The 25,213-nt window shown below is 41.7% G+C and overlaps 1 protein-coding gene across 4 annotated transcripts in view; it reads right to left on the bottom strand.

Moving 5' to 3' along the window:
- The window catches only part of arhgef4 (Rho guanine nucleotide exchange factor (GEF) 4), a 146,318-nt gene that overhangs the window by 39,492 nt on the left and 81,613 nt on the right, over positions 1-25,213 (bottom strand). The window contains exon 1 of one of the 4 annotated variants that reach the window (XM_084339924.1): positions 20,086-20,670. The exons of the other annotated variants lie outside the window; for them this stretch is intronic. Coding sequence (XP_084196050.1) covers positions 20,086-20,350 — 265 coding nt within the window. The 5' untranslated portion in view covers positions 20,351-20,670. Of the gene's footprint in view, positions 1-20,085; positions 20,671-25,213 lie in introns of those variants that run through there. 4 annotated transcript variants of the gene reach the window in all.

Here is a 25,213-nt window from a genome sequence, read left to right on the forward strand (position 1 = left end):
GTCCCCTACCCCCAGGGCCCTGAATCATCCAACCTAGTTTTAGATTAGTGCAGTGTTGTCTGGCAAATGATGAACTGGATAGAACGTGTCCACATGCAGAACAAATGTTTAATGTATGTAATGTTAGAAAAGAATTTGAAAGCAATGAGTGTGGATGTCAGGGACCTTATCAGCATTAGACTTGATTTTTACTTCTAGTGACCTGGGCTCAGCTCACATTGATTTGCACAAGGTGACGGACAAAAAGGACAGATGGACAACTTCTTGCTGATAAATAAGGGCATTTTTTATATCTAAATACCTACTAATAACTGAATACATGAAGGATTAATAAAGTATATACTGTATGATTAAGCAACACATGGATAGATGATAAATGTGAGATAAACTTACGACAGTGAGGTGAAAGGGGAAATAGTTTATTCAGCATCAACTCAAGGCAGCTTTGTCTGACTAGTTGAAGCAGTTTAGGAAAATTTTATGTTTAAGCTAACTTTTCTTTTATCTTTGTCTTTTGTTAAGTCTGCAAGCATGCAAACCTGTCTGCCTGTGGCCATAAACGTGAAAGAACCTCTCATTCTACATTGTTCCGACAAACAAGTTGGATTAAACATCAAGAAAATATTAGCTGATTAATGTTAGCTGTTCTATTGACAATTTTATAACTAATTTACATTAACTCAGACTTGGTTATCAGACAGAATACAAAAGTGTTCATTCAGCTCTGGCAGTCATCCTTATCTCAGGTCAATCAGAGTGAGAGGGGAAGATGTGGAAATATGCTGTGTGTGTGTGTGTGTGTGTGTGTGTGTGTAAAGGCAGAGAGGAGAGGGAAGAAAGGAGGCTGCAAAGAAGTGTGTGTGTGTTAAGTCTCCTTTGACCTGATCTCCAGCTTGACAATACATTATTTAGGGGTGACTGTATTGTGTGGCAGGGGTCCAAGTTAGAACTTTAACTATAGGAGATAAGGAAACCAGTTACCAGAGCACAAAGCTGATGTTTTAAAAAAGTTGGACTTTGAAACATGCCCAAATCAAAATACATCTGTGTATTGGCCTGTCTTGGACCAGCTCTTAGTTATGCTGCTATAGGCCTAGTCCGGGGGACAAATGACACACTGAGCTTCTCTCTCCTCCCCTCCTCTCCATCTGTATACATTATGCCTGTATACATGCCCCATCTCTGCATATCACTGACTTCACTTCTTCCCCGGAGTCCTTGTGCTTTCTAGTCCTACAGGCTCTCATGGATCCTGGCAGCGCCCGGGTCGTGGATCGTGGATGCGCCTACTGCCATGGCCCTGCCTGATCGTGGATGCGCCTACTGCCATGGCCCTGCCTGACACCCACCACTACTGTTGCTAATATTAGTCATATCTCTGTTACATACGTTTCACTACTATTATTGTAATGCATTACTACATACTATCCTTACCGTTAACCACTACTACTGTTATTACTAGTAGCCACATTTCCATTATGTGCATTTCATTATTATTGCTGTAATACCTCTTTATGTACTTTCATTCCTGTCAACCATCCATTATAATTGAATACATTGTGATCTCGTTGATCTGCTCTGTACATGTGACATCTATTGCACGTCTGTCCGTCCTGGGAGAGGGATCCCTCCTCTGTGGCTCTTCCTGAGGTTTCTTCAGCATTTTTTTTCCCTGTTAAAAGGGTTTTTTTGGGGCAAGTTTTTCCTCACTCGCATCGAGGGTCGAAGGACAGAGGGTGTCGTCTCTGTACAGATTGTAAAGCCCTCTGAGGCAAACTGTGATTTGTGAATTTGGGCTATACAAATAAAATTTGATTTGATTTGATTTGATTTATTGTGTGGCATCCAACCAACCACCCTTCCAACGTTTTTTTTTCCTTCTGTTTTTTGAATAAAAGTCAGTGTGACTTTTGGTGCTGTGGTAGCTGCTGCTATGGTGACCTCTTTGGTCATTTTGTTGACTATGTGAGCATTTTGTTTTCCAGCTGGACCTGTGTGGGATATGGAGTAATATTTTATTGATTCATTTATTCTTTATACATTTATTGTTCAGTGGGGGAGGGTCTGAGACTGAGAGAAGTCTGACAGAGACACACAAGAGATCAGGAACTCACAATGAAGTTAGAACACTTTTTTAATAAAAATGGTTTAATTGTTAGTAAAGCTTGAAAAGGAACTTTTACCTTCAAGCAACGTTGTGTAACTTTTTTATGTATGCACGAATATTGAATTTATAGTAATAATAAAAGTGTGATTGATATAAAAACTGTGAATGTTGTGAGGCAAATAAGTCAACATGTGAATGCACCGTGATCTGAATGCATAGAGAAATAGAAGCGAGTGAATCTTAATGACTTGGAAATGAGATTGCACTTATGATGCAAGTGGATTGTGAAGCGGATGAGTGAAGCACGTGGCAGGTTTGAGTTTCAGACCTAGTGACTACACTGGTTGGGTTATCTAAGTGGAGCGGATTTCATCCACGCTCAGCTTGACCTCTCTGCTGGTCTAAAAGTGTGTGTGTGTACACAATCACATTCACTGGGATTAGCCGGCCAGAGAGGAGTAATTACAGCCAGCGAATGACATTATCTAAAAACACTGTCGACTGAAGCAGATCAGCATCTCATACAAACAGGCGATCTTTGCAACTCGATATATCTGTGACCAGCAGCTCCATCAGTGGAAGACACATGATGCTGTTGTGCTGATCATTATTTATGCATACATCAACATTTGGCCATCTTTACAAAGAAATATGCAAGCTTGTAGAATTATGAAATATTTCATTTCAATTTTTCTTACACAATTTGTCTGTCTGTGTGTGTGTGTGTGTGTGTGTGTGTGTGTGTGTGTGTATGTATGTGTGTGATGTCCTCTTCAGCTACCTTCATCAGTCATGTAAAAAAATTCAATATACAGTATACTATACTATATATATATACTATATAATATATATACTGTCTACCACAGTATTATATTTTATATGACATTTAATTTCTAAACAATTTTCTGTCTTATGTCTCAGATTATCTTTTTTTATTTGCATGCAAGGTTTTCCTTGCAAATTGAGCATTGTTAAAGGGAGAACAAGAACTTCATTGCCAACGACTGCCTCAGTATTATTGTTGGGTTAAAGGTGTTTAACTTAGGCCTCTGAAACATGATTTAAATCACGGGACACCTATTTAAGGCGCACTTCCTCACATAGAGATAAGAGCAAAATTTGCAGCTCTAAGTTTACTGCCTCACTGTGCCACGCACACGTGTGGACGCATCGCTGATCTTCTCAGATGAGGACTTCCAGGCTCTGACCAAGTGACATGAAGAGAAATGACACAGTGAAAGAAAGAATGGGTATGATAGAGGGAAGAGGGGGGAGGTATAGAGTGCGTGCAAGGAAGAGCTGGGCTGAGCTGAGTTATTCCTCTGGCTCTGTGTTTACACCCATACATGGGCAGTATATGAAGGCCAGCACATATACAGGGACAAGGACACAAACCCACTGACTGCCACTAAATGGAATGTGACACACACACACACACACACACACACACACACACACACATTTCTCCTCTCTGAAGGACTGTAAAATCCCTCCTCCTGCTGCTCTTCACATTCGCCTGTATCATTATCAGAGAAATGGAGGAGCTGGAAGGAGAGGAGGAGTGAAATAGGGGTAAGAGGAGGTAAGAAAGGTAGATGCGTAATAGCACTGGTTTCATTTATCTGTTAAAGTGGTGGCATTTCTTAAAAACAATGCTTAGATTCATACGAAAGTAATCCATTACAATCATCACTTATTACTCACTAGAAGTAGAAAGCCCTAACTTGTCGCCCGTAACGTGAATGTAACATAACATTTCCAATACAGCTACCTAGCCGGCTGTTTACCATGGAACCATTTTCACCTCCTCCACCATGTCATCACAGAAAATCACTGTCCCAGCTAGATAGCTAGCTACCTTGGTAATTAGCTACGTCATTGACCGATCAGCTCCTGTCATCACATTATAAAATAAATGCACACTAACAATTCGTACATGCTACATTATTAATATATTCGATTGTTATCCTTTCCCTTAGTCAGGAGGCACAGGGGAGACAACTCTGATAAGTTGAGCTATCTATCTTCTTAACACAACACCGTCAATTTTGGAGACCCAATTCTTCAAATCAGTTATTAGCAGGCATGTAAGGAGCTAGCTAGTAGAGATAACTTTGGTAAAGTGAGCAGTGATTTGCAAAAACCTGTTCAAGCTGGCTGCTGCTAGGATTCTGAACATGTCTATTTGGATTTGTACTGTACTGGTGCTTGGCGCAGCCAAAAAGGACAAAAGACTTGCAGTCAATTGACACGAAGTGAAGCAACGGAAAACTGTATATACTGTATTTATTTGTTTGACACAACTTGAAGCAATGGAGCTGTGAATCTTGTTCAGTTTTTTTATTTTTCAGTCTTTCGCAATTAAAATATTTGCAATGGAGCAGTTATATAAGATATCATTATTATTCCTGAACAGGTGTAAAATTCTCACCTGGGCAGCAATTTTATTTTTCTTTTAAATGCCATTTTAAAATGAAAACGTATGGATGCTGTCTCACTTCTTAGTGACTCCTGGCTCACTCAATAAGGGTCAGCACCTTAACGTGTGATCTTCTTGAGTCTGACAGGACCCGGGTCTTATCTGACATACCAAGCATTATCAAAGTCTGCTTTCTGTTTTTTTGGCAAGACACTAGAGATCAAATGTTTTGGAGAAGAGTTCATGTCTCTGTGAAGGAGCCCAAGCACATGATCAAACAATTCATAAATATGAAGAATAAAAGGCTCAAAAAACAATGGCCAAATACAAAATGATTGTGTTTTCACTTCAAGGTAAACCTTCTGTAAAACCAATTTTTTAACAGTCACCTTAGTTAAATGGCATGTTAAATGTAAAGGCGCCAGCCGAGCCATGCATCACCTTTGCAACCCTTTTGCCTTTACATGTAGTTAGGCATCACTCTGTATAAACTAACGTGGTTCAAGCATACACTGGCCTTATTGTTTGCTGTAGATTTGTCTGCTGTGAACACAGTGGCTGGCAACTATGGAAAGCCTATGCTAACACATCTCACTTGGGTCATTACAGGCTGCTGGGTCTAAGCAGCTACTCAACTCAACTCAACTCAAAATGTATTTATATAGCACATTTAAAAACAACCTTAGTTGCCCAAAGTGCTGGACTACAAAGCCATAATAAGACAAAGAAGTCCATCCCATGACTTTGCAGAGAAGGTAAAACAGATTTAGCAGGGACAGGAAGAGCACATTACCGAAAACTTGAGAAACAATGGAACTGAGCTGCCCTTGTGGCTGGCAGAAAGCAAAAATATTCAATAGCTGAGAGTGATACTGACATAGAGTTCATGGTCTATCAATACCAGTGCAAGTGAAGCAGACATTAGAACTGAAACAGGGTCAGCAGGTTCAGGCAACTAAGGACAAGACAGACCAAAAGGCAGAGACATGGGTATATTCTGACAAATCTGCAAAGAGAGAAAGACAGACTGAAAGGAGATAGATGAAACACTAGATGTACCTGGGCATTTTATCATGTCTACACATTTACATAGGAGGCAGAAAGCGATAGGTGGAAAAAAGTTCCTAAACATCAGCAAGAAGTTGTGTCTGACAAAAGAAACAGCTCAGAGGATAAGACAGAATTGAGATACTGTTAGTGGAAATGTGCCTGGTACCACTCAGGAATACATTTAACGTCACAAAGAAAAAAAGGATGAGCAGAGGCAGCATTTCAAATTAATTTAAATTCATCAAATCACCCTTCAGCATGGAGATGTCAGTGCTCTGAATCCAGTGACGCATGAAGTAAAGATCACATTGAAAAGACTTTCAATAGCGTACAAAGATTTGCAGGGAAAAAGGGTATACCATCTAGCTAGAACACCAATGGCAAGTTATCCCCAAGAAATATTGTAAGACATGCAAGAGCATTATCATTGCCTGGGCCAATGGTGCAACGAACTCAAGCATATTTATGTGGAGATATTGATATTTATGTAAGCTTATACAGCACAAGCCTCTACTGACTCCCTGGATCAGCATGAAAGCAGCAGGCTCATGTTGTTCAAATTTATCCTGCCAAACCACTGCTATTTTCTGAGTTTTTGACCATAAATTCTATGTTCTCAGTTTGCTCTTCAGATATCTAGCTCAGTAGAGAGTGTATAGTCGTGGTCAATAGTTTACATACACTTGTAAGGAACTTGTACATCATGGCAGTCTTAAGTAAGATTTCTACATCTCTCATTTTTCCGTGATGGAATGAGTGAACACATACTACTTTGTCACAAAAAACATTCATTAAGGTGAGGTGACCAGGACTGTAAGGCTAAATACGACTAGAGCTTAATTTGTTCAGGTTTAAACAGACCTCACTGAGAACAGTTTTCAATTGAACCACTTTTGGCAGAGAAATAGTTTCAGAAACTGTTGAAGTCACAGGGACACGTTGTTGTTTATTTAAAATGTTATTTTTAATTTTTGAATGCACAATTTGTTGGTTCTGAAAGCATGCTGGTGATGGTGGAGGCTGGCAGGGATGTTGTCTTTGATGTGAAGACAAAACGCTTCATCAGGATGGGGGTGAGAGCCACAGGGCGGTAGTCATTAAGACCAGACACAGCAGATTTTTTAGGTACGGGAACGATGGCAGCTGTCTTTAGACAAGTGGGAACAGTCTCCTGCTAGATCTTAAAAATGTCAGTGCTCACATCAGCTTGCTGATTAGAACATGTTTTTGGTACACAGCCAGGTATATTATCTGGACCAGCAGCTTTATTTATATTCACTCTCAGCAGGATCTGTCTCACATCCTCTGTGGTTACTGACAGTGGCCGGTCCTCTGGAGATGGAGTAGACTTCACAGCTGAGTCTTTGTTGGGGAGATCAAAGTGAGCATAAAATGTGTTCAGCTCATCCAGCAACGTGGCATCACACATTATGGGGGCGCTACTGCTTTTGTAGCCTGTGATATTTTGGATCGCTTGCCACATATCTTTAGAGCTGATGGTGTTGAGGTCCCTCTCCAGTCACTGCTGATGTCTCCTCTTTGCCTCCTTGATGTCAACTTTCAGTCTTGCTCTGGTGGTGTTGTATGCTTCCTTATCAGCTGACCGAAAGGCAGCTTTTTTGGCTCTGGATAGAGCCCTCACCTCTCCATTGTCATATTGTCATCTACATCTGTAGGGCTGCTGTAGCTTCATCTGTCCACAATTTAACAGTTTTTACTGATGATTTGACCTTTTTGATCAGCTGGGAGCAAGTAGGCAGAAGAAGTAGGGAAATATGGTCTCATAGGCCAAAGTGAGGACATGGGAGGACTCTGTAGCTGCCAGGAATGTTTGTATAGGCATGGTCCAGGAGATTTCTTCTTCTGGTGGGGATCTGGACATACTGGTAGAATTTAGGTAAAACAGTTCTGAGGTTTGTTTAATTAAAATCGCCAGCTACTATGAAAATTCCACCCAGTTGTTAACCAATGCTGTTGCTGATGACATCATACAATTTCTGCAGTGCAGTGAGTTTGCATCCATAGGAATGTACACAGCAAAAATAAAAACACTGGTGAATTCCCTGGGCAATTAATATGGTCAACATCTTGGCACAAAAAATTCCACAACTGATGAACACTGTCTATCCACTTTGACTGCGTTTGAGGACCAAGCATAATTTCTGTAGACATAGAGCCTGCCTCCTCTCCTCTTAGTTCTGTGTTCTGTTGGCTCTAAGCAAGGTGCACCAATCCAGTGCAAAAGCTTCATCCAGCGTGTTAGGTGTGAGCCGTGTCTTAGTGAAGATGTGGGCACAACAGTGTTTGATTCCCATTGAGTCTTATTTCATCCATTTTATTTTCCTGTGAGCACACATACGGAGGAAGAGGAATTGGTGGAGGAATAGCTTTAGGTCCAAGTCAGGTCAGCTTAGCCCTGATCCCGACTCTCTTTCCTCTCTTCCTGGGGCAATTGCATCGCTTTCTGTGACAATTTATTCCCGGGGTCTGGCTGGCTGGCTGGTCAGGAGGTGCAGCTGGTGGAGATCACGGTCAGCTGCACTTAATCCAAACCCCACACTTCACACTTTAGATGTTTATGAGTGAATCTCTATCACAAGCAATGCATGCTTCAGAAGAAAGAGCCAAAACAGCAATAGCAAAAAAATAGCAAATTAAAACAAAAATGTAGCAAAGTTTTATGGAACTACTGGCTGGCGCATCTGCATGTGCCACCATTGCTATCGAAATTAGTTCTGTAAGTTGGGTTTGAAATGGAAAAAATGTTTTGGTTAGTCATTGTGTGCCTGGCTCACACAACAACACAATTTCAAGTAGCAGCAATTTTCTGTGTCAATACCTATGCTAGAAAGCTCTTGAACACCAATTATAAGGTGTCAACTACAGTTCTTACACACATTACAGTGCATGGGAAGATGTTACTTGCTCCATTTAGATGTGTCATCACCATGTGCGAACAAGACTTAAGGGATATACAAATACAGCAAATAGTATTTCACAAATTACTGCTCCTAGTGACTACTTCATCAACACAGACAGACACTAGTAATTGTTTGGAGTTACTGTACTTCATAAAGACAAAAATAAAGCACAACATTGACAACAAAGAAGCTTTCATGTCTACTGTAAATCAGGTGTGGCTCTGCAATGGGATCATCTGATCTGAAACGATGCAGACAATTGTCGACCTGTTTAATTGCCAACGTCCCTCCACCTTCGCATTAACCCCTGATCCTGTCTGTGTCTCCCTGCCTGACTGCCAATCAACACCGGAGTGAGCAGCCAGCAAGCAGGCAGCTGTACCATCAAACCTCACATCAAACCAGCTCACACTGCTCTGCCCTTCCCAGTGGTGATGGGTGAAGTGGCAACAGGACAAGAGAGCGATGGATGTGATGTAGAGGGTCGTAGAAAGAGAAAGAATGAGAGAGTTTCAGCCTTAGTTCTTCTAAGCCCGGAGGGAGGGGGGGTCGGCATGCCTTGCCATCAGAAGAAATCTATTTAAAGGAAAAAGACTTCTCACTATCTGCCTGCCAATGAGAGAGCAGAGATAGTGAGGCAATCTCTTCTTCCTCCTCTCCTTTTACTCCAACAAAGACAAAGAAAAATAGTTTTAGCTTTCTCTGTAGTTGAGGTGCTGCCAAGCCAGCCACAGGGAGGCAGATGATTACACATAGTGTAATGTCATATTATGTTTTAATGCTGCATTAGATGTATCGAGGCAGGCCTCTTAGTAAATGATACTCACAAGCATTACTTCAGAACTGAAGAAGCTATTTGGATGTCAGGCAAAACACCTCTACAGTTGTATTTGAACAACCACTGCTACATACAGATTTTGAGGACCGATTATTAGTTTATTATCAAAATTATTGTTAACATATAAAGTTATAGTTAGTATAGTTATTAGTATAATTAAAAATGTCTTACTATTACCGGTGTGCTTCTAGCAGTTAACATTTCTACAAACAACAGTAACCAGGTAGCCAGTCCAAGGTTGACATGTGTACCAAATGTGGCATATAATGTCCACATTAAAAGCTTACTCAGCCACCTATGGTAGCAGGGGGAAGAGGTGAAAGTGGTGGCTTCATTACAAGCCAAGAAGGCTGCCAAATGGGCCACCGCAGTCCAACTACCACCACTGTATATTTTCAAGGACAACTGAAGACATTTTCCAGTGGTTTTAGTGGTGTCAAAACCGGGTGTTTTCTATGGAGAGCTGCGGTCAGTTCCAGCGGTTTTTGGAGGCAAAACAAAGCGGCTATTTTTCAAAACAGGTATTTTAAGCCAATCCATGATGCTTTCTTAACCCTAAAGAAGTGTTTTTTGTGCCTAAAACCTAAGCGGAGCATAAGCACAGTATTGTGACAAAAGAGAAAGAGAATTCAACCTAAACAAATGGAAAGTTTCTGGAAAGTTTCAATGTTGCTGTAAGTTATCTGTAGTTATGCAGAAACGTACTAGGCTAACATTTATTCTGGTGATTTGGTCGGTGCTGCAGTACCCTCAGAATGCCCACTTCCCACACCAATAATGGAAACCTGCTTTGAAATGATCTTCGCCATTTTAAGATGAATACTTAACTAAGACTTGCTGATTACATAAAACCATGCATGATCACTTAAATTACTCCACATAGGCCCTCCCAAGAACATCACAATGTATGCACATATGTCCCAACACAAACAAAGGAGGGAGAAGGAATCTGGAGAACTACACTGAATAATATTATTCATTAGAAATCAAGAACATTATGAAACTGATTTTTTCCATTGTGTTGCAATAATCCACTTATTCCAACAAATTTTAAATCAAAACTAAATTTGAAAAACAAACACCAATATTTCAGTTCTAATTTACGATTTAATCAATCATCATTGATTTGTGGAAAAAAACAAACTCATGTTGCTACATGACATCATGTGGCCCTAAACAACAACCACCACAGCAGTCCATCTCTTTGGAGACAACAATGCCATTAAGCAGAGTTAATTGCTCCCTTGCACTTTGCATTGCACTTTAGATCCTCCTCCCGTTTTTACACTCTAGTTCACTGCAGGGACGAAATCGATTCTATATTATGTTCGTCTTCATCAGACATAGGAAAGAAAATGTTGTGTAACATGTTTTGCCGTTGCTCTTTCAAGTGATTCTCTGTCTAAACCCCGTCAGTGGTTGAGGTTCAACAGTATATAATCAAATTCAAATCCAATGTTGAATTGGAATTTTCTTTAATCCCATATCAAACCTGACCTGATTAACTTCACTATGGTCATAACTGACCAATATTCAAAGAATGACAGAGGTCCTGATTCACAACAATACAACAAATTACCATGACGTCACAACAACAATAAACGTTCTTCCAGGTGGCAAAAAACTCTGCGTTCTCCGCTGGCACAGCTAGTAAACAAACCTTCCATGTAATTTGATCTGGGCGCAGCAATCGTGAAAACGGAGTAAATTGCTTGAATGAATGAGTTTATTTTTGCTGGGTGCCACGTGATATCTCATTAATATACAAAAGGTCATAGGTGTCTCTTATTGGCTAGTCATGCTGCGTCCACTCTACCATGGTAGTATGAATGAATGACGTGAAGACTGAAGTGTCAAACGAAGATGCCATGTAAGGTAAATTGCCAGGAGACCCACTGTCGGCCAGCCTAATCTACATTTCAACAGGTAAGTTGGTTCAAAGACAGACAAGGTGGAAATTCAAATTATCATTGAGGGACTGATGAACTCATTCAGACGGTAATGAAATGCAAAAAATTAAAGATTTGTTTTGGGGATTTTTTGATTTTTTTCTATCTGCCATGCAAACATCAAATGTCTGTTTTACATATTTCATTGCTTTCATTGAAATACTAGCAGTTAAGGTTCTCTGACAGAAACCAGTTCCCCCTGATGCCTTTATTATTTCCACAGCAAATATGATGACAGCGGGAGGTAGTTCTCGAGAGCAGGCTTGGCTATTTGTTGAGTTAATGATGGTTGAACAAGTGACAGGCAAAGCAGTTCTTTTCAGTGTGCTGAATCACTAGTATCCATTCATTAAATACACAAGCACAAAGATTTGTTCACCAAATTGTTCACTGTTTGACTGAAACTCAGACTGCATAGTCATGAACTTACTGAACATGCAGTGTTCACTCACAGGGAAAAGATCTGAGACAGTCTAAGGTTAAGCCACCCATTTTTTTTATACTGCACCATCGATTCACCTAGCATTGTAAATTACTGCTACTGTGTGTGAGCGCACACTGTGCACAGTAACGTTAAATGTTAGCCTAGGCGTATAACATAAATCCAGATAATGTCATATATCTGGATTGCAGTCCAAATCCAATGTTGTTGAATCATTGCAGCTACACGTCAGCAACATGAATCAGCTGTGAATTAGTTGTCTTGAACACAACCATTCCTCCCTGTACACAAATTACATGAATCTGTGAGTGAGAGGATAACCCTGCATGTTAACTCGCAACTGACTGAGAGCTCAACTGAGCTGACTAGTGACAGATCGTTTCAGAATGAGACTCCGTCCAGTTTGTTCACCCAAAAAATGTTCTCTTTTGAACGAAACGTTTATGAACAACTTCAATCAACTTGACTAACTGGCCATCACATTCATAGAAACCACATAAAAAAAGAAAAACTAAATGATCTTAATATTGTCTCAGTTTCCCAAATAAAACACATCTTATCCAGCAGCGAACAAGCTTCCCAACGAAAACAACAGTAACACACAAAACTTTTAATTTGGTCATGCCCTACCAATACAGACTGCTGCTGAGCTGTAGTGAAGGATTAGATGACAACGTAGTTAATGAATGGATGAGGAAGAGGATGTCATTGAAGTAGTTCTGTTCTGTGTTTACCCTGACCCAATCTCAACCATGTAACTTCAGCAGAGGTAGAACACGAAGATGCCTCAGGCTGATTGGCTGCGACCTATTTCCCAGAGAGCCCTGTGCCTCGCATTTTTTGTGATGGATGCTTTTAGACAAATTTCCCTCCTCCCCTTACTGTTTCGTGCCCCACAGATGAGGACAGTTGACTGTGTGTGTGTGTGTGTGTGTGTGTGTTTCTGGGTGGCACAGTGGGCTGCACAGTTGCCAGCTGGCCTTGCTTTAATTAAAAGGCCCACACAGAGGAAGGCATTAACACAAGAAAGGCCCAGCCACAAACATGTTTTAACACTTGACCTCTGTGGCATCATTTTGACAAATTGTATTGTGATTGGGGCCATGCAGGAGAAGGAAATGACATGAGTCATGGTAGTTTGGGGTCAGGCGTTACAAAGCTGTGAAGAGGCCATGAAGCACCATTGCTGGGAGAGAGCGGCATGCTGTTTGATGGTAAATGAATGAGAAGGAATTCTAACAAGCGGTGAGGAAACAGACTCAAGGTTCAGGATTGAAAGCTACTTGCACTATATAGCAAGAAGTATGTGTCCAGATACTGAACTGTACTTTTAGTCTAGCTCTTTCACTTCTGTTTCCTGGTTTGGCACTCAGTTTCAATAAAGAGAAATCTTAAACCCATAGCAAACTATGGTATTTCAGATGATAGTGTGCCCCGAACTTTGAGTCTACAGTCTGTGTTCGTCTTTTTTCTGTTTCAACATGACAATGCCCCAGTGCACAAAGCAAGTTCCATGATGAAATGGCTTTCCCAATTTATTGTGGAAGAAAATGACAAGTCATGACAGATTTCAACTCCATCAAACACCTTTAGGATGAACTGGAACACTGGCTGTGAGCCAGACATTATCGCCCAACATCAGTGTTGGACCTCCACTGGCCACCAGTTGTTAACATGATGGAAAGTCCTCACAGAAGAGAGGAGGCTGTTAGAGACCATACACCAACATCTACTGTATTGTATGACTGAAATGCAAAATGGTACTACTTTAATTGAATGTGTTCATGCGCAAGTGTAATTCTTCCCACCATGCTCAGACTATTATGAAACATAATAAATAAGCAGGGATCCTACATATGGAATTTTACTGAACTAGCATAAAAATGTATGTATACACTATGATATACACTGATCAGGCATAACATTATGACCACTGATAGGTGAAGTGAATAACACTGATTAACTCTTCATCATGGCACCTGTTAGTGGGTGGGATATATTAGGCAGCAAGTGAACATGTTGTCCTCAAAGTTGATGTGTTAGAAGCAGGACAAATTGGCAAGCGTATTTGAGCGAGTTTGACAAGGGCCAAATTGTGATGGCTAGACGACTGGGTCAGAGCATCTCCAAAACTGCAGCTCTTGTGGGGTGTTACCGGTCTGCAGTGGTCAGTATCTGTCAAAAGTGGTCCAAGGAAGGAACAGTGGTGAACTGGCGACAGGGTCATGGGGGCCAAAGCTCATTGATGCACGTGGGGAGCGAAGGCTGGCCTGTGTAGTCCGATCCAACAGACGAGCTACTGTTGCTCAAATTGCTGAAGAAGTTGATGCTGGTTCTGATAGAAAGGTGTCAGAATACACAGTGCATTGCAGTTTGTTGCATATGGGGCTGCATAGCCGCAGACCAGTCAGGGTGCCCATGCTGACCCCTGTCCACCGCCGAAAGCGCTAACAATGAGTATCAGTGAGCATCAGAACTGGACCACGGAGCAATGGCAGAAGGTGGCCTGGTCTGATGATTCACGTTTTCTTTTACATCACGTGGATGGCCGGGTGCGTGTGTGTTGCTTACCTGGGGAATACATGGCACCAGGATGCACTATGGGAAGAAGGCAAGCCGGCGGAGGCAGTGTGATGCTTTGGGCAATGTTCTGCTGGGAAACCTTGGGTCCTGCCATCCATGTGGATGTTACTTTGACACGTATCACCTACCTAAGCATTGTTGCAGACCATGTACACCCTTTCATGGAAACGGTATTCCCTGATGGCTGTGGCCTCTTTCAGCAGGATAATGCGCCGTGCCACAAAGCAAAAATGGTTCAGGAATGGTTTGAGGAGCAAACAACGAGTTTGGTGTGTTGACTTGGCCTCCACATTCCCCAGATCTCAATCCAATCGAGCATCTGTGGGATGTGCTGGACAAACAAGTCCGATCCATGGAGCCTCACAACTTACTTCTAGCGGAGTCCATGCCTTGACGGGTCAGGGCTGTTTTGGCACCAAAAGGGGGACCAACACAATATTAGGCAGGTGGTCATAATGTTATGCCTGAACGGTGCATATTGTAATAAAAAAAAATCATATTTGTTTTGTCTTTGTTTTTTTATAACCCTGCTTTGCCAAATAAGCAACAATGCTGCATTTTCTTCTTCTACAAGCAATTGCATATGAGTGTTGCTGTGCTACTTTCTGATGTGACTGAGCACAACAATGGCAGTTGGGCAGCAAAGATTTATATGTTGGATCCAAAAGTAGGGGTAGCAGATAATTATACAACTCCTTCTTGTTGCCAATTGCATCAATACAGCTTATACATAATTTTTTGGTTTGAATTCAAGACGGCACACTAGATTAAATAACAACGATCTGAAAGGATAAAGGCAAATTTTTTTTTACTGATAGCCAAGGAATGTTAAAAAAAAAAAAAAAAAAAAAATACATTAAGAGATCCACTTATTCAGTGAACTCAGAAGGGTATATTGTGTGTGTGTGTCAGTGTGTGTGTGTATGTGTTCCTATCTGCCACATGGGTTAGTGTTGTGTAGGACACAGACACCCTCCTGTCCCTTTGCCAGCACTAACTGGAGGGACTTCTCATTTGCCACAGCTTCCTCCAAAAGAAAAAAAAAAAAAAAAAAAACAATCCTCCAACCTAAATCAGATTAAACTTTTCTTCTAATCTCCATCAGTGGAAATCTTAACAATCTCCCCCTCACTCCACCTCTTATCTGTCAAGGGCAAACACACCAAAGTGTGTTAGCTGCAAGCGTTTGACCAACAAGTCTTCCAAGGCAAATGGCAGAATATCTTGCTTTCCAGTGCCTTTTCTTATCTAATACTGCTATGGGCAGGAAGACGTCACTTGGCAGTATCGATTTATATGAGGGTTTTCTGTTCTACCGCCACAATGAGTAAGGTTTTGTTAAATTTAGGCAGCTAAGGGTGTGAGTCTGCTTCAAACAAAGCATTTGTTGGATCATCTAAGAGCTCTGAAAAACCTCCCTCCACATCTTTCTGACAAAGGAATTGTGGGGGCTGAGTCCATCTATTTATGTAACATCGAGTGTGGCTATTTGGAACAGGTACAGACACTTTTGCCTTTAGACATGGTCAGGTGACACACTGTGCAAATGTGTCTGTCATACATGCAGAACCCTTTAAAATACTTGGCTAGCATCAGGAAAAGATCATTATAGTGGTTAAAAGTCAGCTTTGTCTGCTTGCAAAACCTACTTGAACAGTGGTCTCTGATGTAAAAATCACTTGCTTTGTGTCAACCTCTGACCTCCTCCCCCTGGGGTTTCATGTTGCTTTTATAAAATCATGCTACTTTGTTTGCACCTGACAGACCACAATCATCCTTCACATGTCCACAAGAGGTCGCTGGCCAAAACATGTTTGAACTACAGGAAATCAGGGAGGGTCGCCCTAAATGTAGCACCTTACAGTTGTAACTTGCTATCTTGTTAGGTAAATGTCATCATGAATTCATGTCGACATGTGGCCAGTACAGAAGAAAACATCCCTGAGAAATATGAGCAGAATCCATCCACTCTGCAGGAAATGGCAGCTGTAGAACCAGTTTTACAAAAACTAAGTACAAATTAAGATCCAGGAGTCATTTTTGAATAGAAATGTGTGATTGTATCTTGTGGACCTTAAATTCACTCAGTTGTCTGCATGTATATGTTCTCCACCGGTTAGCATAGTTTCCACACACCACTCTAATATCAGTGCAGACTGGCAGGCTGCTAATGTTAGCATATAAAGCACCGCTAGAGGCCAGGTAATGAAGCACTGTTCTTTTTTTTTGTTGGTGACTTGATTGATAAAGATTGGTAACAAATTGTTAGCGTCCATGCTTTTCTATCTCCATCACATAAATGGTAAATGGCATTGTGACAATACCAGGACTGCCACTGTAACACATGAGAAATCACCACAGCGGAAGACTTTATATTTGAAATTTGCTCACACTGTTAAAATTAAGACTCTTCATTTGTAATATCAGTCAGCATCCACTTTCAGTCTAAAATTCCTTAACACTTGTTTTCTGTATTAAAAAAAACTTAAAGCTGTGTGTCATAGCCAACACATGTAGACCGTTTGCCAGACAATATAGGTACAAAAACCTCAGCGTAAAAAAGAACGATGAATTTAAGTATTACTAGTTCAGGCCACAGATTGAAACGCAGCTTTCAGTATATGTTTTGTTGATACATGTGGTATATAGCTTAAGGTATGAAATAAAGGCTGCACTGAGTGTGTGCTATGTGCCCACAACAATGTTTGTGGGTGTGAATATGAGTGTAAGAGAGACTGTAGCTACTGAGAAACAAAAGGAAGAGGAAACAGCATTAGGTCAAGGACACGTCCATATGTAGCTGTATATCATATGTGACTACACACGTCTTAACGAGTACTGTACTCTTTGAGTAATGTATGTTTTAATAAAGCATGCCAGCACATATTCTTATTCTTCCACCACCATCTGAGCAACAAACACCGACTAATGGTCCAATGGGAATATTCAGTGTTATCCGACCCTCCTCCCACTCTACCGTACATCTTTAGGCCTCCTCCTCCTCTAACTCCTCTCTGGAATGTACACACTCTGTTCTTGACAAGTTAAAAACCACAGCTCATCACACACATACACATACACACACACACGCACACAAACACACACACACACACACACACACGTACACAAACACACACACACACACACACACACACAAGCAAACACCCTGACTGACAAAGCCACGACGACAACAACTGGGACTCACAATAAAGCTAATGTGATGCCATTTGAGCGAGGCAGATCTGCGTAAATGCCACAGTGTTAGGAACTAATATGTCTTCCCTTCACTGATTTTGCTGCTCCCAGCTTTGAATTTCACAGCTGTAAAGCATCCTGTGCTGATGGCCAGTTGCTCTCCTATTCCTCTTGCGTTCATGCAGCAAGTCTTCTTTTGTCTGTGTCTACTGCAAAAGTCATAATCACAATCATGCATAGAAGATAATACTGATGTGGACATTAGTGACAGTGCAACCACTCATTCTCATTGCTGCTGCCCTCAGTGTGGTTTCAAAATGACATTTGCCTTCCATTTTTTTCCCCACGCCATGTAGTAACAAAAATACTTGGGGTTTCCTGGTCTTTCATGAAGTATATCAAAGATACTTAATACTTTTATAGAAACAGCCTATTTTATTCTATAACAGAAAATAAAATAAATGGCTGTATTAGATTGCATTGTATCAAATTGCATCGAATCTCACTGAATCATCGCCTATTTAAAACGTATTGTACCTGTACCTGTGCCTGTATTGAATTGACTTACAACTAAACCCACAACCAAAAGTTGCAGAAAAAATGTCTTGGACTTGGTATCAAATCTCATCATAATAATTGGTATTTATCATACGGTTGGGCGATGTCTATTGAATTGGGGTATGATGATGTCCACAGTGAGAGATCATGATGGACGCTGACATCAATGTCAGGGGAAGCAGGGGGAGGTAGTGTTTCTCCTCAGAGTTGCCGTAAGACAGGTGTGGCTCATGAGCACACGACTGTAGTCACCGCTGTTTCAGACTATTCCTCTGAAGGCAACCTCCAACTGTCTCACCCACAAGAGAAAACTGTCTCCTGTTACCACTGACAGGCATCCTCGTGCTGGGGTTAAAAGCGTCTTTGTCTCCGCACCATATGTCCATAGCATAGCTGTGTTCAGCCTCAGAAGCTTGAAACAAAGTTAGCGGGCTCAACCCAAATGTCAATGACAACAGCAGGATTTAGAGAAACACACTAACAGCGGCTCACAGAAAAGAAACAGTGGCAACACTGTATCCAAGTGTTTTGGGTTCACCTAACTGGGCACGTTTAATAAGAAAAAACAGGACTTGGAGACATAACGTTTTTTCTCTCCCACTACTTTACTGTGCTGTGCTCTCTGATTACAGGGCTCAGTAGTCGATGACAGTCAGCCTTTGGTGATGGACGGCATCATCTATTGGCCCAACCCTATTTATCAAGTGAGTAAAATTCAGAAATTTGCTGTTTCAAGTTCCTCAAATGTAAGAATATTCCGGTTTATATCTCCATAAATGAGAGTTTCGGGGTACTGGTACTCCCCTTGGGCTCCAGGAACCTGAGTATTCTTCACTGTTTTGAGCAATTTATGGACTGATCAATGTTGAAGATAATTCTTAGATGAAGCCCTAATCCAAAAGTCCTCAGGTAATGGTGGAACAACTGGAATAACTGTGGCAACGCTACACTGCAAAAGAAAAAGAACCCCGATGATGGAGGAGGCAAAGAAGGTAAAGAGGGAGAGTGATAGAATCCAAGGTAAAGCAAGAGTGAACGGACGAACATTCACTCGATGGAGAGTGCTCCGGTGTCAAAGTCTGTTCCCTAGCTGACATGTGTTCCTCCTTACCAGTGGGACTCGAAACAAAACCAGCTTTCTTTATACTAGATCAGTAAATAACAAAACCTGACTACTTATTATTAAAATAAAAGCCTGTGTTTCACTCTGTCTTTTCATAGCACTGAGATCAGAGTTTCCAGGGAAAAATGAGATTGTTATGTTTTTTTTGCTTTGGACAGTAGCGAGACAGCTAGCGGTAGCCATGTTACTATTGCTGCGTTTGCAACAGTGAAACCACCAGTAATACCACAGTGAAACGCTCAGAGCGAGGGAAGTTGAAACGTTTAATAAATATTTCTAAAAAATATGATATGATGGGCGTGCCAGTAGCCCATGGATTTCAGACACTGACCATGTAATCATGATATTGCTCTTTTGAGTCTGTGTATGAAACTTTGATGCATGTCATTCCTCCTCGCTCCATATAATTTATGTGCTGTCACTTTCAAAAAAACAAAAAAAACTGTCTGATTAGTCAGACTGAATGCTTCCTGAGGGCCACCATGAGTGCAAACAAGCACATACATACACAGTATAGTATATAGCTCATGTGTAGCAGATGAGTACACAGATTTCAACCAGTAAAAAGGAGACTAAGCACACAGAAACCTGTGCTGTAAAAGCGAAGCTGTTGCTATTTTCTGGCTCTTTCTGCATGACTAGAAAACCAAGCAGCTGGCCCACCCAAACACATCAACACAGCACCAACCCTGTCAGCAGGTGTCATCTGAATGGCTGGCATGATGTATGCATGCACATACAGATGCACAAACTGTACTGTAATCCAGCCCTAAATAGCACTAACCTCCTGGCAGTGTGTCAGTGTGCTGGTGTGCACGTGTGTTCACATACAGTGCACTATGCATGTGCATCCATGTGCAAGATCTGCAACGATTTGCATCGTGTGTGCATGGCACTTACCTGTGGTGGAATGCAGACTCTCCAAGCTCCAATAGCGAGACAGGACCCCCCTCAGAGTGCCGCCCAAGCTACCTCCTCCTCCGCCTCCACCCATACATCCACCCACCCCGAGACCTCCGTCCACCATGCTGTCCACCCCTCCGCCTGTCGGGCTTCCTCCCTCAGAGTCAGACCCAGGTGACAGCCCCGAGCTGCCGCTGCCACTGCTGCCACAGCTGCCCCCAGGCAGGGGCACGCCCCCCTCTGAGCCCTGCTGGGTCCGCATCCCAATTTGGATGCACAGCAACAAGGGGGGAGATGGAAGTGGGCAGTGAAGAAGTAAGTGGAAATGAAGAGGAGGCAAGGCGGCTGAGCAGGTGGTTTATTCCCCCGGCAGGGAGAGAGCGCAAAGGAGGAGGAGGAAAGGGAGGAGGGGCTGGCCTCCTGGCTGATATCTGCTGCTGCACTATTCGCTGAGGCAAGCTTCAGCTCACAACTTGCTGCTTCCTCCTTCCATGCACAGAAAAGGAGAGCTGTAGCAGCACTCCTCTCCTCCCTTCACCTCTCTGGATCGCTTGTCATACAGTGGCAGCCCTCTCTCTCTCTCTCTCTCTCTCTCTGCTGCTGTTGCTCTGGGTCTCTCTACCCATTTGCACACTGCTTCATTTCCTCACATTAACTCACACAGTCCATCTCTCGCTCTAGCTCTCTCTCTCTCTCTCTAGGCTGACATCAGTGGGGGTCCTGCAGGGGGGTTTCTGCAGCACGACCTTGTCATTTGCCCGCTAGCAACAGCACGGATGGTTCACTAATGGTGCAGGATCCATTTAGGTGGAGACAGAAAACAGCCCGCTCTCCCTCTGTCCACCCCCCTCCACCCTCCCAAACACACAAGAACAAACACACAAACACACACACAAACACACACACACACACACACACACACACACACACACACACACACACACACACACACACACACACACACACACACTCCACACACTATGTTGGTTTTCAAATCTACAGTGAATTACCGAGCAGATTTTCAGATTAAATTCCTGGATATATTCAGCCACACTGGGTCTGTGACTGTAATGAGTTCACGTATGTATAATGCAGATGCTCTACAAACATGCTACATAGTACATATAATATAGATCTGTGTGGTTCTCATAGTTTTGGAGTTGTAAAACAAATCAATGGCTGACTTATATATAGCAATATCCAATGCATTTTAACAGATTTTAAAGATATTCATGAAAAGATAGATAGACGGACGGACGGACGGACGGACGGACGGACGGACAGACAGACAGACAGACAGACAGACAGACAGAGTGACTGATTGACTGATTGACTGATTGATTGATTTGGATTTGGCTGCCTGAGAGTGAACATGGCTGGACACCAGACTGGGACTGAACACAGCCTCCAAGACCAGTGGATGTACGGACCAACAGGGGATACAGTGCAGAAATGATACAGCAGCTCTGACCAGGACTATGACTGGCAGGGACAGGAGAGACATGCAGTGGGAGAGGAGAAGCAGAGTCAGACATCAGCATTGAGTGTAGAGTTGTGATATTTTCTCGTCTTTTTCTGTGAATTGAGGATTTCTTTTGACCAAACCAGAGGTGATTGTGGGGAGACAAACCAAGACCCTAACCCTAAAACTAACCCTGTTTTGGCCTTTATTTTATTAATGTTCGATAAAAGACTTGAATTCAGGCGTATTTAATTTCTTGACATATTGTGAGTTCATTTTGCTCATTTATTACACTAACAACTGGCATATTTCTCCCAGCTGAAGTTATGGGGGCTATTGGATTATCGCCTCTTGCCGGCACAAAGTGGTAATATGACAAAGGATTGGCCAGGGCTAGCTGATTAGCATGCTAACTTCAGTGTCTTCCAACACGGTACTTAAACATCAATGCTGTTGTTTCTTCACACTCTGTTGATAATGTTTGTTCAGTTTTTCAGTTTACAGTCTGTATTATATCTGTCACAGATTTCTGCCTCCACCCCAATACAATGGACATTAATAGAACTTAATTTCTGTTGCTCACTGCTTTGAGACTTGACGTTAAAAAAAATGAGATCAATACCACTTTGTAGAAACATTATCTGCAAAACCCACAGGACTGCATTTTTTACTGGAATGACTTTCTTGTGATCAGTCCTATTCTAGCTGTTTCCTGCCATTGACCATCTTCCTTACAGCGATCCCATGTTTGTTACTGACTTCACTGTTTTGCTCCATCAGCCCACACACAAAGTACAGGGTGCCAGGGATGAAAATGTCACAGTGATTGGACAGCAGCAGATGGAGTGAAGCCAAAAAAGCAGATTGTGACACCAAGACAGAGACACTAGATATTATCTGTGGCATAGTACACACAGACACACACACATACATACACACACGAAAGAAAAGCAGAGAAAGCAGAAACTGAAAGAATAGGAAGCGTGCAGAACTAGATAGTACACCACACCAATCTGAATGCTGAAATTCCTTCTAATACAGCTTTAATCGTGCCATAATTCATATGCAGTCCAAAGCCAGCGTTGCCCATGAAGCTCTGTCATAGTTGAGTCACAGTCAGTGAATAAGTAATGGTTAAATATAAAGCCAGACACCTGAGGCTAACAGTGCATGACTTAAACATATAATGTGTATGGATCCTGTATTAAAATGCCTGAAATGGCTTTTTCTTTGTTATATATTTTGTTCAGTTGTGTACAGTTCTGTGCATTATCCCAAATGTTTCCAACAAATTTCAAACCCAGAGAAATCCCACAGTTTACTCAAAGTAACTCAAAGTGTGTTTCATTAGGTCACTGACACTACTTCCGGGACAGGGAAGTCAGCGAACAAGACTAAATTAAAACATTATCTCATCTGTGGACAATTCAAGTCAGATAGATTTTCATCAGAAACGGTGGTTGTTTATTGATGTGTTCACAACCAGCAAAGTGAGTGAGGATCATTCATTCATTCATTTTCCAAAACCGTTTATCCTTTACAGGGAGGCGTGGGGTGGAGCCGATTCCAGCTAACATTGGGCACACGGTGGGGTACACCCTGGACAAGTCGCCAGTTCATCACAAGGACGTATAGAGACAAACAACCATTCACCTTCGCATTGACACATATGCATTCACACATATGGACAATTTAGAGTGATCGGGTAAAGTAAAACTCTCGCCAAAATGCGACCTTCATGTAAAAGCATAATTACGACAAAAAGCCACTTTTAAGATTTACCATATTTTCGTTTTCGGGTCAAAATCATTTTCAATGGCGTGCTAGGGGCAACATTATGGTAGCATCAAAATCGCTATTTTTAAAACACTAAGAAGACTCGACACAACATGAAACTTTGCTCGTAGTATCACCAGGGTCTCTACACATGAACACGAGCATTGAGAACATTGTTCATGTACAAAGAGTTTACTAAAAAGAAGGTTTTTGAACAACTCACGCTAGCAGTAGCTTGTTCTACTTGCCGCTGTCCTGCCAGTCGAGAAGCGTTGATCCCCGAGTGCGACGTAACATGGAGGAGAGTGAAGGTGGAAAGCTCCTAAAGCTTAGTTCTAGTTTAATTTAATTTAATTTAAATTAAAATAATTTAGTTTAATTATCCGTGCATTTATATGGAACTAAGCTTTAGGAGCTTTCCACCTTAGTGTTTTAAAAACAGCGATTTTGATGCTACCGTAATGTTGCCCCTAGCACACCATTGAAAATGATTTTGACCCGAAAACGAAAATACGGTAAATCTTAAAAGTGGCTTTTTCGTCGTAATTATGCTTTTACATTAAGGTTTGACTCAGGTTCCTTCACAAAAAAAGCCTATGTTGCATTTTGGCGAGAGTTTTACTTTAACCTCACTCGCATGGCTTTGGTAGGAAGCCAGACCCAGCTAGGACTCCAACACACAGCGCTGTGCTTCTTGATGTGAGGCAACAGCGCTAACCACCACCACCGTGCTGTCTTTACCTGCTACAAACAGCCAGATTACTTTACTACATTAGCCATGCGCTAATGGTAGCCACAATGGTAGTGCATTTTGTTTTGATAGAGAGCCCCCTAGAGGCAGAAATTACACATTGTATGTTAACAGCTGACTATCTGTCTTTTCAAGTTCAGACCACCATTACGAAGAGATTCCAGCAAATTAAACCACCTTAAAGAAGATTACATGCGAAAAAGAGATATATCACTGAACAGATTATCTCTGCTCTGCTGGGGATCACAATGATGCATAGCACTGTGTAAAAAGATTAAAGTGGCTTATTGTGTGTGTGCTGTCCCATTCTGTGAGATTCATTATTTAATTTAGTCAAATTAATCTAATTATACTGAGGAGGACATCTGCAGCACGACCACTGACCTCACTGTGAGCATCCATATACTGCCTGACAGCACGAGTGTGGGCTCAGTGTGTGTGTGTGCATGTGTGTTTATGCAAGCATGGCCCAATGTGCATGAGTGTCCCAGACAGGAACCACAACCCAGACATGTGATACAGGAACCACAACCCAGGTACACTGTCACTGAAAGGATGATGATGGTGAGGATTATGTCACTGCAGCAGTTAAACTATATATACAGTCGTGGTCAAACTTTAACATACACTAAAAAAACATGCACGTATATCATGTCAGTCTTCAGTTCCAATGATATCTACAACTCTCATTTTTCTGTGATGGAATGAGTGGAACACATACTACTTTGTCATAAAAAACATTCATGAAGTTTGGTTCGATAAAGACTTATTACTTACAAACAGTTGTTTGTACAGTTGATCTTGGGACCTGTAACTGCTTTGAAATGGCTCGAAGTGACTTTCCTGACTTGTTCAAATCAATAATGTGCTCTTTCAGATCAATGCTCTCCTTAGACTTTCCCATTGTTGTGTTTGTGGTCTAATGGGTGTATCAAACAAGCCCTATTAAAATGGGCCCAGAAAAGTCATCAGCTGTCATCAATCAGAATCACTCAGAAGAAGTTAAGAGGCCATGCTACAATATATTTCTGATCCAGCAGATTTGGTCAAATTTTCATTTTCATTATTGAACCAAAAATTTTTTTGTAACAAAGTAGTTTGTGTTCCACTCATTCATCACAGAAAAATGAGAGTTG

This window comes from Pagrus pagrus, assembly GCF_965226575.1.
Source record: "Pagrus pagrus genome assembly, chromosome: 20".
Classification (NCBI taxonomy): Eukaryota; Metazoa; Chordata; class Actinopteri; order Spariformes; family Sparidae; genus Pagrus; species Pagrus pagrus.